This window comes from Hoplias malabaricus, chromosome 17, assembly GCF_029633855.1.
Source record: "Hoplias malabaricus isolate fHopMal1 chromosome 17, fHopMal1.hap1, whole genome shotgun sequence".
In the NCBI taxonomy this organism is placed as follows: Eukaryota; Metazoa; Chordata; class Actinopteri; order Characiformes; family Erythrinidae; genus Hoplias; species Hoplias malabaricus.
In genome coordinates this window covers 13,215,491-13,230,582 of record NC_089816.1, presented here as the reverse complement: position 1 = coordinate 13,230,582, position 15,092 = coordinate 13,215,491, and the positions used below count along the sequence as shown (strand labels likewise).

The window sequence follows — 15,092 nt, the reverse complement described above, 5'->3', positions numbered from 1 at the left end:
CAATACAGGTAAGCTAGCCTACATTGAAAGCTTTTCAAAAACACGTCAGAAAGAGCTGCCACTAGGGGAACCACTGGTCGCCGTGTTCCTCCAGGTTGGTTTTGCTCTCTCCAGGTGTGTCTTGAGTTTCAGAGCTCCTCATGGTCTGGTGGTTTAGGTGGATCTGTGGTAGCACAAGCACAGCTTTGGTCCCCCTGTGACTGCAGTTTCATGTAAAATGTTGCTGCTTGAAAAAATGTAGACAAAGACAAGACAATTTAATTTTTAATTGTATTATTATACAGAAGTACATACACACATATTTAGATATCATAACGATGCATGAGAATAATGCATATACACACAGATACACATCATTTGCAATATGCTTCACAACTCAGCATGTTCACGTAATAGGGAAATGTGAAGTGAAAGACTGCAAATGCTGAGAGACCAGAGAAGTTTGCTTTGTTACTTTAAAGTCTAGCAGTTAAAGTCTCCAGGGGGAGAATGTTATAATTTCATTGTACCACAGGTGTGTTGCGGGTGGTTTTTTTCACCAGTTCATTTAATCAAAAGACATTCACCAGCAACTTATGAGCAGGCTGGATTTAGTGGGGTGTAATATAAACACTGAGGATAAAAAGTATGTGATTTAAACTGTGTTTCTAGATGAAAGATGAATTCTCCCCACTTTCCAAACAGCCCTGTTCTGAACGTCCGGTGTAAAGCAACACTAAGTAGTATTTTTACTTTTAAATTATGGCTTCAAGTTCTAGTTATGCTTCACTGAGCTGTAATAGGGAGAACAATAGGGAGAACAGAGGCACTGTCGTTAATACTCTGGGCTCAGCACTGCACAATCTGCACTATTTAACTTAGGAAGACTGTAGGAAACCTCCCCTCCCCTCAAGCAGTTTTAGCTCGGTTCTCAGTTCTCTTCCACTCCTGTTTTTGTTCTCTTTCTGTTCCAGATCCCCAAATTAATGTGCAAAAACACTGTAATTATGATCTGTTAATAACTGTCTCTTGAAATTTCTGAAAACACTTTAGATCTTCAAAGTTCACCAAAGTGTAATTGTGAGAGGTGTACCTGCAAATTGTAGATTAAAACTTGAGATATGGAATATAATCAGTAGCATTTAAATTAACGGGTGGACTCTCTCAGTTGGAACTTCAGTGTATTTCACCTTGAATTGGACTCAGGACAGCTACATAGTATTTAAGAGCTTGAATATGGATCTTATTTTGAGATTTAAATGTTTGATTACATTTTATAAGTTCTTATCTAGAGAAACATTCTCCTTGTGATACACAGCACAGTCTGATAATTAGGAAGTTTTCTACCCTGGAGTGCATTACTGATTGTGTTGTCCCTGATGAAATGCTGATATGTGTAGGTGCTGGAGCCGCAGGGATGTCCGGGGTTGTGTGAGGGGGATCTGATCGTGGAGATTAACCAGCAGGGTCTGCAGGGACTCAACCACTCACAGGTGGTCCAGATCCTGAAGGACTGTGCCGTGGGCACAGAAGCCACTCTAGTCGTCCAGAGAGCAGCAGCCACAGGTACCGGCCTCGTCCTTTCTTTTCTCAAGGGTGTCATTAAATGTCGCAGTTCATTAGATCTGCTGTCTTCATGGAACTGCCCTTCATGCGACTCTCGAGCAGACATTTCGAGATGCAGTCTAAGAAGAGCATGATCTGCTAACGTTGCTTATTTTTTCCTCTCACCTGCAGGTGAAACTATTCCCAAACTGCGGGGTACTGCCAGGAAGTTTTCTTTTAGGAACATCTTTATCATTCTTTTATCTTCTTTGTTCAAGGGCTTTGTTGTTTGTGCGTTCTGAGTCACATTGTGTGGCAGCGGTCAGCTTCATGTCCAGCCCGAGGATTATCTCGGTTTGAGCCGAGTCTATTGTAAACATTCTTTGGCATGTGATGTTCTTTTGAAGTGAGGGAGTTGCCTGAGGACAGAGCATGCAATACAACTTGCTGGACTCCACACAAAACACTGCCCTTCAGAATTTGAACTGACCACACAGGTTCAGATTGCACGTGTCTTTGAGTGCGTGCATGGGGAGAAGCTTCCATGGTGCCATTTGAGAATTGTTTGGCTGAGTAAAAGGAACACGTCATGTTTTTAACAGCAGCGCATCAAAAACGGTAATTAGGAAAGTAGTCATTATTAACAGTGTTTACGTTTCTTCTGTAAAATGCAGCTCATGGAAGATGAAGAAGCTAATGCTTTGAAGTTTATGACTACATAGAGCGGGGCTCCCACGTGGGGGTGGCCATGTTCAACAGGTTCTGTACAGAATCTATGGTACGTAGAGGCCGTCGCGTGTCTGTAAGATGGATGTTTCATAATGTGAAGTAGAATCACTGGAGGAAATGTCTGATGACTCCTTGAAGGGTTTTTAAGCTAATCCTGTTGAGAGAATGCAGGGCGTCTTGGCAGGTGTTAGTGAGGATTTTTATTGTATTTTGACTCCAACAAATATCTCTTCATTCCAGATGATGAACTGATTATATATATATATTTCTATATATTTTTAAATATATTTTACACGGTTGCTTTCGGAACCACCTCCACGTGGCAAACACATACTTTCTGTTTGCTTTGAGGCTTTTCCCTCAAGTTTCGGTTTTACTAATAATAACTAATAACTAAAAATGTCACCATACCACTTTTCAATCTCAGTGCCAATGTTGTGTATCGGCTGCTGCTCAAAATATTAAACATTCAGATGACCTTTTTTTTTTTTTTTTTTTTTTTATTAAAGCATTTAAACCCTTACCTGGAGCCAAAACACAGAGCAGAGTTATTACCTCCATTATCAGAGCCTGAGTTTTTGCAGCTGGAATCATCCTGATATTGAGACAGGGAATAGGTTCTGTGCCGTCTCTAAAAGTAATGATTGGGTGCTCAAGGTGTTCAGACAAAGGATTGAGTTTCTCTAAGCGATACATGTCTGACCTTTTCCTTAAAGTCAGAACAAACAGTCGCGCTGGACCAGATTGAAGGCAGGGTTAGAGTGAGAGGCCATGTGTGTGTTTTTGGTTGGGTTTCTGGCCGCTCTCTGATGAACCATCACTGCTCTTACTCACACTCCAGCCATCGCAGTGTGCTGTCAGAACAAAGCTGCATTCAGAACTGTGTCCCAGTCTGGACTGGGCTTTTTTTTTCTCTCTCCATCTCCTCTCTGTCTCTTTCTCTCACAGTTCTGTCTTGCTCTGTCCACTTTAGTGAAAGCTGTGGCCCTAGAAGACCTTGCTAACGCACACACACACACACACACACACACACACACACACACACACGCAGTAGGAGAGAGTGACTCACAGGCCGATGGTGTGAGACCATTCAATTCCACAGTCGGCACATTGCCAAGGTCCCAGCCAGCGTTGCCATGTTCACACGATTAACACACAGATCTCACACCGAGCCACACGCCACAAACGCACAGCGCTCTGAGCCAATCAGCAGGCAGACTTCATCAGAGTGACAGGGCAGGCACACAACCAGCCAATCAGGAGCCAACACATCACAGCAGGCTGCTGTTATTTGAGCGAGACTTGTCAGAGGGAGTTGATTAATAAGACAAATTCACTAATGCTCGCCAAGGTTTGATGTGATTATTGCTGCAGTTAATCTTAATGAACGTGCTTGTTTTCTAGAAGCATCCATGGTGTAAAGCAGCAATGGGAGTTAACACTCTGAACTACAAGCTTAGTATTTAATCATTAAAGACGTATTGTTTAAGTCATGGGGCGGCATGGTGGTGCAGCAGGTAGTGTCGCAGTCACACAGCTCCAGGGGCCTGGAGGTTGTGGGTTCGATTCCCGCTCCGGGTGACTGTCTGTGAGGAGCTGGTGTGTTCTCCCCGTGTCCACGTGGGTTTCCTCTGGGTGCTCCGGTTTCCTCCCACAGTCCAAAAACACACGTTGGTAGGTGGATTGGGGACTCAAATGTGTCCGTAGGTGTGAGTGAATGTGTGTGTGTGTGTCTGTGTTGCCCTGTGAAGGACTGACGCCCCCTCCAGGGTATATTCCCCGGCTTGCGCCCAATGATTCCAGGTAGGCTCTGGACCCACCGCGACCCTGAATTGGATAAGCGGTTACAGATAATGAATGAATGTTTGAAAGGAAGGAAACTTTGTATTTCTTTATTTAAAAATGTATGATACTAGTAGTGTCAAAGTTAATTCATTAATAATTCATAATTAGCCCAAATAATTAATGCCACTCGTTCTTCTTAAATACCTTACACTGGGTTCCTAAATCTCTTGGGCAAATGACCCTTAATGGATGTTATAAAGGCTTTACAAGCTCAAGACCCTTTAGGCCTTTTTAGATTTTGAAATTCACTCACTCACTAAGATTAATACACTCACTCTGTCACTCACTCACTATTTACTGTACACTCTCACTCTCTCACACAAACACTCACATATATACGCACTCACATACTCACAAATGTATTCCCTTATTAACATACACACAAACTATGTACTCAGCAATTCACATACACACCCTCACACTCACTAGGTCACTCACTCACATGCATACACACTCACTCATTCACATATACCAGAATCCTTTCACCCAAAAAGCAACAACAAACCACTGAGCTGTTTTTCCTCTTGAAGTAAGGTAGTGTTATAAGTTGCAGTTGCCAAGGAGATTTGTTTCGCTGGAGGGATAACATTGGAAACTGTGTTCTGTGGAAATCAGGTGATTTCCGTTTTCATGTTCATGTGAACAAAGGAAGAAATATTATTATATGATGAGCTAATAACTGAAAAGGAACAAAATTAATAAATACAGTCTGTTCATGTAGCATCAATAAAATCCATTCACAATCACACCAAACTATTAAATAATGTGACAGAACAGCATTTAAATAGGTAGGATGGTTATATATGTATATATTTAAGAAAGTATTGTCATTATACAAATGATGAAACAGTAATCGTGAACTCGAGTAATATTGTGACACCTAGATGTGTGTTCTGAGTGGTGTCTGATCACACAAATGTCTGAGATTTCTTGGATTGTAGCGTCCAAATGCAACCAACTTATCTCAGAAATATATTTATTTATTTATTTTTTGAAAACTGAAATTAGAATGCTTTGAACACTTGATATTTAACTGTTGAAGCTAACTGTCACTTTCTGTTGAACCTGAGCTTTTTTTCTTCATTCTGAAAAATGAATGACATGTATTTAAAAGTTTTGAATTTATAGCCATTTAAAACTATACAATGGACAGTTTATTCCCCATTAATTAAACAATGATTAGTCCTCTATGTGTGATATAAATCCACATTGCACATCCTCAGCCCTACTGTTCACTAACTGTGAATGTGTGAATGTGAATGTTATGGAACTACTATGTTAGTTCAGATTGTAAGGAATCTAAGGGGTTACAACTCTTTGTCTTTTTGTCTTACTGTCCAGTCTAGCACTCTAAACTTTCTACAGAAGCAAGTTCCTTTGTCACCACTATTGACTGCACTGTTATGATGGTGGAGGCAGGTCGGAGTTGATAGGTCTCCGGGCTCTCCCGACTCTAGTATCACAGTGTTCATGCCATTTCAGCACAGTGGACAACTCTCCTCAGTCGTGAGCGCTTTGAGCTGTTTCAGGACCTCGGAGAGCTCCCTGCAGTCCTCCAGCCTCTGAACTCATCTGAAAGAGCCCTTCACTCTGAGGCCACATCCTCCACATCCCTGATGATTCACTCGCCACAGTCTAGAGCTGGAGAGAGCGTCAGGGAAAAGAGTCTCAGCAATAGTGTTATGAATGAAATCCAAGACCTGAGACAGCGAGGCATCATCTGCGTGTCATTTTAATCTCGCTAGCCATCTCTATCTTTCAGTGAAGCATTTGTCCGCGTGTAGCTTCAGTTTACAGTGTGTTCCCTGGCACTGAATAATTCATGAACAGCACACAGTCCAATGCACACTTCAAAGTACATGGCACACTACTAATTCATTTTTAAAACGTACATACGGCTTGAAGCGACACATTCCATCAAGTACGCAGTGTAATCGTCTCTCAGATCTCCGCTGGTTTGTCTCAGGGCCGAGCTCATGTTGAGTGAGAGGAAGGAAGCTCAGTGGTTTGGCAGAGGCACACATTCGCTAAAGGCTTCACGTTCAGCTCGTAAGCGATGCCAAGCCCCGTCCCGGTCAGATAGCCTCTGATGTAATCCGGTTAGTTTAAGCAGGCATACAAATGTCTCGCTCTCTCGCCTCCTCCTCGCACACGTGTACAGCAGACATACACACATACTCAGAGCACATGGTGTGTCTAATTACAGTGGGCAAATACATAACATCACAAAGCTACAAAACAGAAGTGCCACATATGATAGGTTGACCTCCAAAACAGGAAACAATTCTCTTTCCTTAGCTGCATCTTAATACTAATTCTAACTAGTGTTTGAGTATGTAGTATAGTTCCAAGTGTCAAAGTTGAGTATACTAAAAAAATCCACAGTGCACACTTAGAACTCATCCATTTTTGAGTACAGTAATGAGGGGCATTATTGTCCTACAGTCCAATGGGAAATGGAAACAGAGGTCTGATGTCTGAAAACTGTTGGCTCTGCCGAATAGTGCCCATACTACTACACACAGTGCACTAAAGGGTAGACAGAGGGACGTGACGCTTATATTGAATATACATTGTTTTATTGTCTGACATACAATGCACTATTTTAAACCCTTTAGTGTGGATAGAGATATTTGAGTTTCAGACATGGACAGCCTTCCAGCTGCAGCTTGATGTGACGTGCGTTGTCATAACAACAGTTCATTATGTTCTGTTACTAAGAAACTGTAGAATGTTAGTATTTTGTGTACTATTCTGCTAAACTCACACTTTTAAGTCTAGTACATAGTTTATACAGTATAGTATTAGTGTAGTAGTACGCAGCCCTTGTCACCCAATTTAGTCATTGCCAGTTCCATCCTTCATCTAGGAAACCCCAGTCACACTGTGCTGCCAAACAAGGAGTGTGAAGGCTGGCACATGCACATGCCTCTTCTGAAAATACCTCCAACATAATGATGGAACACTTGATGGAGAACACCAACTGGCCAGTTTTGTAATGTTAACTGACAGATTTCAAGGTTGTCACTTGTGGAAAAGAGAGGGTCATCTCACCCTCCCAGAGAACAAGACCGATTGCAGTCTGTGGCCTCCCTAGGGAGGGAACTCAAGAACAAGATCTTCTGCCAGTAAGACCAACACTCAGACAGCGGCATCAGTTGAGATTCTCTGTGTTACTATGACAATAATGAAAATATATATCTTCCTCTTGCCCACCACTTGTATCTTTGCTGTGTATGGACCAGGCAGTAACAGAGCACTGCAAGCTGGAGCCACACTTCATGGTGAAAGAATGGGTGGCTGAAGCCCCCTCAGCTCAGCACTCAGATCTAAACCTTGTGGCCTCTGTGTTGGCTGTTTAATTTATAATCTTTACAGCTTTTAATTAAATCACAGAAGCATCCCCCAAATGTCAGCTGCATACATCCAACATAATTGCACAAAAGCAGGCTTAAAGCTCTGTCAGCCGCTCAGAGGCTTCTCACATTCTAGTTTTCTTATCACTGCGACATGGCCTTTAAAAAGATCATGATCAGCATTCCTCTGAGTATTCCACACACACACACACACACACACACACACACACACACACACACACACAGAGTTGAAAGTTTTGGACACCTGCTCATTTAGTAAGTATATTGAAATTGAGAGGATTTAGGGGTAGTTTGTTCCACTGCTCTACTCCTCTGGAAAGATGTAAACCTCTGGGGTCAAAGGGCATTTATGCATATTGTTGCTGTCCAAAGAAAAATATGTATCTCAAAAAAAATAATTAATTGAACAGAGATGATAACTTCTAAAGTTTAAATGCACTTGCATAGAGCATGACCCCCGTATATCAGTCAAACCCCTCAGGTTCTAAGGCTTCGTTATCTTCCTCACCACTTTCAAAAACTGCTGGAGTAACTTCAGCAGCAGGAAAATTTGCCCACACTCTTTCAGCTGGGCGATATGGCCCTAAAATAATATCATGATGTTATATGGTATTTTGGCGATAACGATATTCTTGTCAATAAGACAAAACACTGAAAAACTTTTTTATTAATTTCGAGAATCATATGAAATGGTTTTATTTATTTAAAAAATTTCAAAATTTCAAAATTCAGAAGAAGTACTTCACTGTGCCTAAATGACTCATGTGAAGAGCGTATGCCATATTGTGGCTAACTGCATGATGTCATTAGGTAATCAATCAGAATATCACTGTTATGATATTGATTTTTTTTTTATCGTTAAAAAATGATGACGTAATCAATACGGCACAGCTCTATTTCATATGTTCCTTAGTCACCAACTGAATGAAGAATGAAGGGTTTCAGATGTGAGGGGTAGATCTGTAGTGATTTCCTAAGTGTTCATTGGACATTTCACACAAATTGCAGACTAACACACCAGTCCACCTTGGTGAGAAACAGATCCACCCTTTTCCTAGCTGTATAAATCATGTGAGATTGTGTGATAAGTTGGGATCCAAAAAGCTGACTCTGTAGATTCAGGAAATATTTGAACTGTGGAGTATTATCACAATGTTATTAATGAAAACTGTTGAGCGTGTTTGTCCACCCCAGAAGGCTAATCAGTTGTTAGAACATTTTTTGTGGGGATTTGAGGTGATTCCGCTACGAGCATGTTAGTGTGGTCAGGTACTGGTGTTGAATTACAAGTTCTGGATCACAACCACCACTCCAGCTCATCCCAGAACCATTGGAAGATGGGTTATCACTGCAGAGAAGGCAGTCGCACTGCTCCACAACCCAGTTGTGGAGGGCTTTTAACCCCTGTAGCTGATGTCTGGCTTTGGGCATAGTGACCTTAAACTCATGTTGAGTGTCTCATCTAATTTCCTGCTTTTCTTTGGAGATTATACAAGCTGTGTGTGTGCAAGTGACCATCTGTGGCCTCAGTAGGTTCTCCTTTAAGCAGCTAAATTCAATAATTGCATATTTACATCCACTATCAGGTCACATCGAAGGACAAACGCTTCCGCGCTTGTGTGTCAGTTCTCATTGTCCTCACGTGAACTCGTGTTTGCTCAAAATAAACAACAGGACTCCGGAGCCACCGAACTGGCGTATGCCCTCTCCTTGGGGCAGGAGAGAGGACATTGCAGCCACAAGAGTTTTCTTTTCACTTTCCTGCATCGCACATTACTGCCAGCCCTCATCACACGTATCCTCTCACCTGAGGTGTACGAAGCCCGTCCAGTCCCCAGCTTCATTTGCTCTGTTTATTTAACCCTTAGACCCAGAGGATTTTATCAGATAGTGGTTCGTCTCGTTTTTAACGATTTAAAACATACCATGTATGTGTTTGTACGTAGAAGAGGATATATTTTAATAGATTTCAAAGATTTGAATTTGGTGAATGAAGTATGTTGTGCACACAGTTCTGCCTTTAAACTTCTGCCATACCTGTTGGCACCAGAACAGGTGAGCTTAGTTCTGGTTGAGCTTAGTCTCAAACCTGGGGGCACAGAATGTAAAGACCTAATTATTTATTTTTTATTGAAATGGTAAAACAGGTACAAATGTTGTCCTGTAATTCAAGTATAAAATATTCTTTATACTGTGTGATATGTCCCGACCACCACAGGACAGGTGTTACTGAAGCGGTGGATCAGTGTTAGCGCTGCAGTGACACTGATGTGGTGGTGGTGGTGTGTTTGTGTGTGTTGCACTGGTACGAGTGAATCGGACAAGTGTTGCTGAAGTTGTGCGTGTCCTACCCATTGGAAAAACAGAGCGACATGTGCGAATGAGCGAAACAAAACATTCAGACCATAAGATGAAAAACAGTGTGTTATTTTAACCCTACCAAGTGCACCTATATGGTCAGTTGAAAATGGAAAATGGTAAAATTACTTGACATGTGTTGGTATCCAGAGCAATTTACATCTTGAATCATGTTGCAGAGTTGGAATAAAGCAGAGGTAGGTGTTGTGCCTAAGGGATATTTATTGGTGTAGTATAGTGTTCTCTCTGTAGCGAGGAGCTGAACCTCGGGCCGCGTGGAGGGCAGGTCTGACACCACTGACCCTAACACCTCTGACAAAACCACTCAAATCTGAGCTGTATTAAAACATTGTCCTCTACCACTTCAAAGCTTTGTTGCGTGTAAGAGATTACAAATAGTGCTTTCATGTTGTTGTTTTTTTATTAAAATGTTAAACCACTTTATGATTTATGAGCAACTGTCCTCAGCAGTGAACACCTGGGAAGCCACCAATATTTCATCAAGCAAATAAAGTGATTTCAATAATCGTGGTCTCCTCCGAGTTGTTCTTTTTTCCTTTGAGACATTTGTTTAAGAAAGAACTGAAAACATCCTTGTTTTTTAACTAGTATTTGTTCTTGTTAACCTCAGACAAAAGTCCTGGGATTCCATTTATTTTCAAAATAGATGCCTATTTATGAAGACCTTCAGAATAAAAGACAGCTTAGGACAGATAATTATAATAATTTTTACAATTGAAGCTATAATTGCTTTAAAAATTGCTTAAATGTACTTCAAAACATCATAATTTTGGAATAACAAATCATAAACACACTTCCAGCTTGCTATTTGTTCTTATTCTGTTAAAGGCTCAGTTGAAACCAGTTACGTAATTAACAAAATAATGCTGGAATTACTTCTGAATGGTGTAGCAAAGCAACAGGAACTCCAAACCTCTAAGGGTTAATCATACAGCACATACCTAATTTTGGCTGCTTTGGCCTTGTTTGTTTTTGATTGTGTTGCATCAATCTGTGGTGATTTGCTGTGTAGCTATAGAAATTTAGCCCATCCTGAACTCAGCCCTCAGTTCAGCACGTAAGACTCTGTAAATCTCCGTATTAATTATAATCCTGAGTCCTGCCCAGAGCTAATGATGTAATTATCTTGCAAATAAACGCAACAAAACTCCATGCATTTGAGTGCAAGCAGCATTTAAAAAGAGAGAGGAGATAGGGCTGGAGATAATTTTGCATCTGTTATGAAACGACGTTATCGTCCTCTTCATGAAGAAGCAAGGCTTGGTTATGGTCAGGAAGGGACAGATAGTTGAGTATTATAATATGATTTAATCCTCTTCTCTTTCTTTCTGTTTCTCCTTGTCTTTGTCTTGCTTTTCTCTCTCTCTCTGTCTCTCTCTCTCTCTCTCTCCCCTATTACTCTCCCTGTTTCTCTCTCTTCTTGTTTCCTCATTGTTAGGACACTTCTCACCCTGGGACGGCACCAAACAGGTAAATATTTTACTGGGTTTTATCTTTCTGTAAAATCTGTTGTGTGACATGTTCCGATGATGTGATCATGAAGTCACCGGTGTTTGTTTTATAAAAGCATGTATTTTTAGCTGCGAAGCTTCCACAAACATAGAAACTGGTTTGTAACACACTCACTCATAAAAATACTCACCTATGTTAACTCACACAGTTGGGAATTGTGCCACAAGGGGTGCTGTTTCTCAGACACACAAAGTGATTTACCATTGAGGTGTTTTCTCAGCCACCACAAATGTGCAGCGTCCACCCTGAAGATGTGACAGCTGCCAATCTGGTTCGGTAGGCGTTCCACACATCAGCTATCACGCATCAGGTAGAGGGGAGCCTGCAGTCAGGTTTGAGCCCGTTTTTAGCCAGGACATTGTGGTAACGCCTGGACTATTTTGGAGGAAATTCCCAGGGCTTTCTTATGACCTCAGTGAGTCAGGAACTTGGTTTTAAATCTCATCCTAAGGGTCGTGACATTTATTCAGTGTCAGTGTCCCTGTTACTCCACTTTGGTATTGGGATTGACACAGGCCTCAACAGCAACGTATCCTGCAGCCACCCAAGCTAGGATTTCTACAATGTGAGTACTGGCCAGGCCCATACTTGGTTAGCTGCATTGGATTTGCATGTTCAGGTGCTAAGGCTGCTGGCAAAGTGAAATTGTCCACACTTGTGGAAATGTGCAGTTGGCCCAAACCGTTTTCGTCATATGTGATGTTTGTTTGCAACATAGTGAGCTCTAAAACTGAATCAGTCGGTGTGGATTTTGAGTCTACCCATTATGTGCAACTGAAATCCAGAATACGTTCAGTATGCAGAAGTGTGACCTGTGAACTGTGGCCCAAACAGGTCAGAAGTCATCGTTGTATTTTTCATGATAATTTAATATCCATGGAAACAGACCATCGTCATGGTTACACAAATGTTGTATTTAGAACAATGGCATATATTTGCTCTTGATATTAGTGGGGACCTATGAATCTACCACTCATCCACCCCCACCACCCTCCCCCCTGTTATTTTTCTTTCTGCTTTATGATAAAATGACAATGTAAGAGAACTGACAATTGGCAGTTTATTGTGCAGTTAATTCCAAAAACTGTTAATCACACCTACAGACGATTTTAGCCTGCTGTTATTATGATGGACTCATTTCATTAGTGAACCTGACTTTAGGTGACTTACAAGTTTCTTTGACAAATAGCTCCTTATGTCCACCTTCTACTTTTTTGCTGCCATCCTCACTTGCTTATGACACCCATGTGTCACCCACGATGCACCTGAGTCTTGCACAGTAATAGTCGTCTGTGTGAGGAAGCTAAGCCTTCAGTAAAGTTGCTAATTTTGAGGAAAATACATTTAGACACATGTTGCCTAAACAGGTTGAATGAATATATTGGATTATGGGCATTTTATGGTTACCCTGGTTGCAACTTCTCAATTAACACTTAAGCCAGAGAAACCACAGAGTACGCAATAGAATAGTTTGTTTAAAGGTAAAATGGCTGGATGTGGAGATGGCCCTTGGCAAACCAGAGCACCTCTACTGAACAAAGTGTGTTGTGACACATGTATTATTATATATGACTGTTGTGAACTGCTTGAACCACTGTGAGACCTCTTTTTCAGGCACTTGAAACATTTATTATGATCTGCTTGTCAGAAAAGACTAAATGTATGAATAGAGAGGGCCCTAATCTCTTACTAGAACAGACACGTTCCAAAGGTGGACCCATGGTCACAAGCAGAAATTAAATGAAAAAAGTACAAAGGATTACATTTTGTAAGAATGTGTTTTTAATTAAAATCAGTTGTTAGTTAAGTCAGATTATTCCCGTTTATGACAAGACACCATATAGATACTATTTAACCATACCCATGACTTCTCTTCAATTTTAGCATCCTGCCTTTAAAATGCTAATATGAATGACCAAACAAAGAATCAGATTTGGCTACTGTTACTTCCTGTCAGAAGGTAGCAATTATCTCAGGAGCTGAAGCCCTGTTAAAAGCCCATCGATATTCCACTCAGAGTTTTCTGGTGGAAGGCTATCCTGGCGGGTCTCATAATGGCAGTGGAAAATGAATACAGATATAATGCCTTTCTCTCCCTATCTGCGCTGACAGTGCTCGGAGATCTGACGGTCTCGCGGGGTAAGGGATCAAATCACATCTTTGTGGAGCATAATAGGATTTGGCTTCCAATGGAATTTGCCCTTTAAGTCTGATCTGGGACCAGCTCTTTCCCTGAAGCCTGGTTTAGGAGCTGGTTGAGGAGATTGTATAGGGCTGAGCTGGGATCAGTGTAAGGAGGCTGGTGGTTACCCGCACCATTGGCACAACTGGTTGCTTCCATCCTGTATCTGCTGCTTTATAGGGTGTGGAGAAATGTGAAAGGAGAATGAAGTGAGGTGACAGACACATTAATGCAGTCGCTGTGGGTGGCCTGCCAAATCAGTATGCTTCCCATGTTACTGCATTAGCAAACAAAGCCCTGTAACTGATAGCGAAGTGTATGTGTGTATTTGTGTGTGTGTGTGTGTGTGTGTGTGTGAGAAGGCAGAATGTGTTTGTCATGAAGAGAAATTATTCAGAGTCCCAACGATTATGCAGATGACTCTCAATTGATATTCCTCTACCTCTGTCCCCGAGATCTGCCTTTTTCATCATGCTGTCACAGGAAGTGAATTGCTCTGCCAGACCATGAACAAGCTTTTCCCGGCCTTGCCTCATGGCTGAATCTAAAACGCCACAGCTGTCTTACTGTGATTTCCAGCCCTTCTCCACTCCTGCATGTGGATTATTACCGCACTCTATTCCAGTGTTTTATCAATGTTGAAATGGCCTTGAAAACCCCCCCAGCGTTTTAATACTAGAAACATCTCCAGAGCGCTTTGTGAGATCATTTCCAAGAAGGAGGCTTTTTTTTAACACTTTCACATACATTTCTTTTCCTTTCATCTTTTATTTCCTTCTTGTCTGCTCCCTCTAAGTACGCATTAAACCTGGTTAGATATGGCTTCCTGGATATAGTGTTAGTAATATCATATTTACAAGATGAGTAGAGATGAAGAACATTACACTAGCCATATTCAGATTGCATTGCTTTACTAAGTTGTCACACATCGTATTCTGTGACCCTCCATGTGGCCACGTAATCATTTACAATTATATATTAATCTTTATCTTAGTAACATCTTAGTGTTGATTAGGATGGGACAGAGTCCTGACTATGGTTGAGTTTGGTGAAAATCAGTAGGCAACCTTCACATTTCTCAGGGAATTAGAGAGAATAACACAGACATGGCCAGTCCAGACAGTAATAAAATCACAGAGGAAACTACCATGTCTAAATGATGTTGTAACTGAAGGAATGGCCACTGTAGTCTCTTTATTGTAAATACTGTATGTATCTTTATTATTCAGCAACAAAAATATAGTTCAGGAATAAAAATATTATGCGAGTAAATTATATGTCATGCTCCCAACTCAATAAAAGCATTATTTATAACTAATACAGATGCTCTTTATAACATAAAGTCTGTTTAACAGCAGGAAAATATTAGCAAACAAAAAAGTGTTATTCCTCTGGCTTGTTTCTGACCTAAACCTCCTGAACACATCATATGATATTTGGAAACTAAAGTTGTAAATAGGAATTTCTGAGGAGCACTTGAAGGCAGGAAAAGATGCAAAGAATCCATAACAAACATAATGAGGTGTCTCTCATCCTCCATTTCC

General features: G+C 41.1%; 1 protein-coding gene across 4 annotated transcripts in view; it reads left to right on the top strand.

Moving 5' to 3' along the window:
- Window positions 1-15,092, top strand: part of magi2b (membrane associated guanylate kinase, WW and PDZ domain containing 2b) — a 146,538-nt gene that overhangs the window by 101,508 nt on the left and 29,938 nt on the right. For all 4 annotated transcript variants that reach the window (XM_066648660.1, XM_066648659.1, XM_066648658.1 and 1 more), the window contains 2 exons: window positions 1,380-1,545; window positions 11,293-11,324. In XM_066648660.1, coding sequence (XP_066504757.1) covers window positions 1,380-1,545; window positions 11,293-11,324 — 198 coding nt within the window. The remainder of the gene's footprint in view (window positions 1-1,379; window positions 1,546-11,292; window positions 11,325-15,092) is intronic.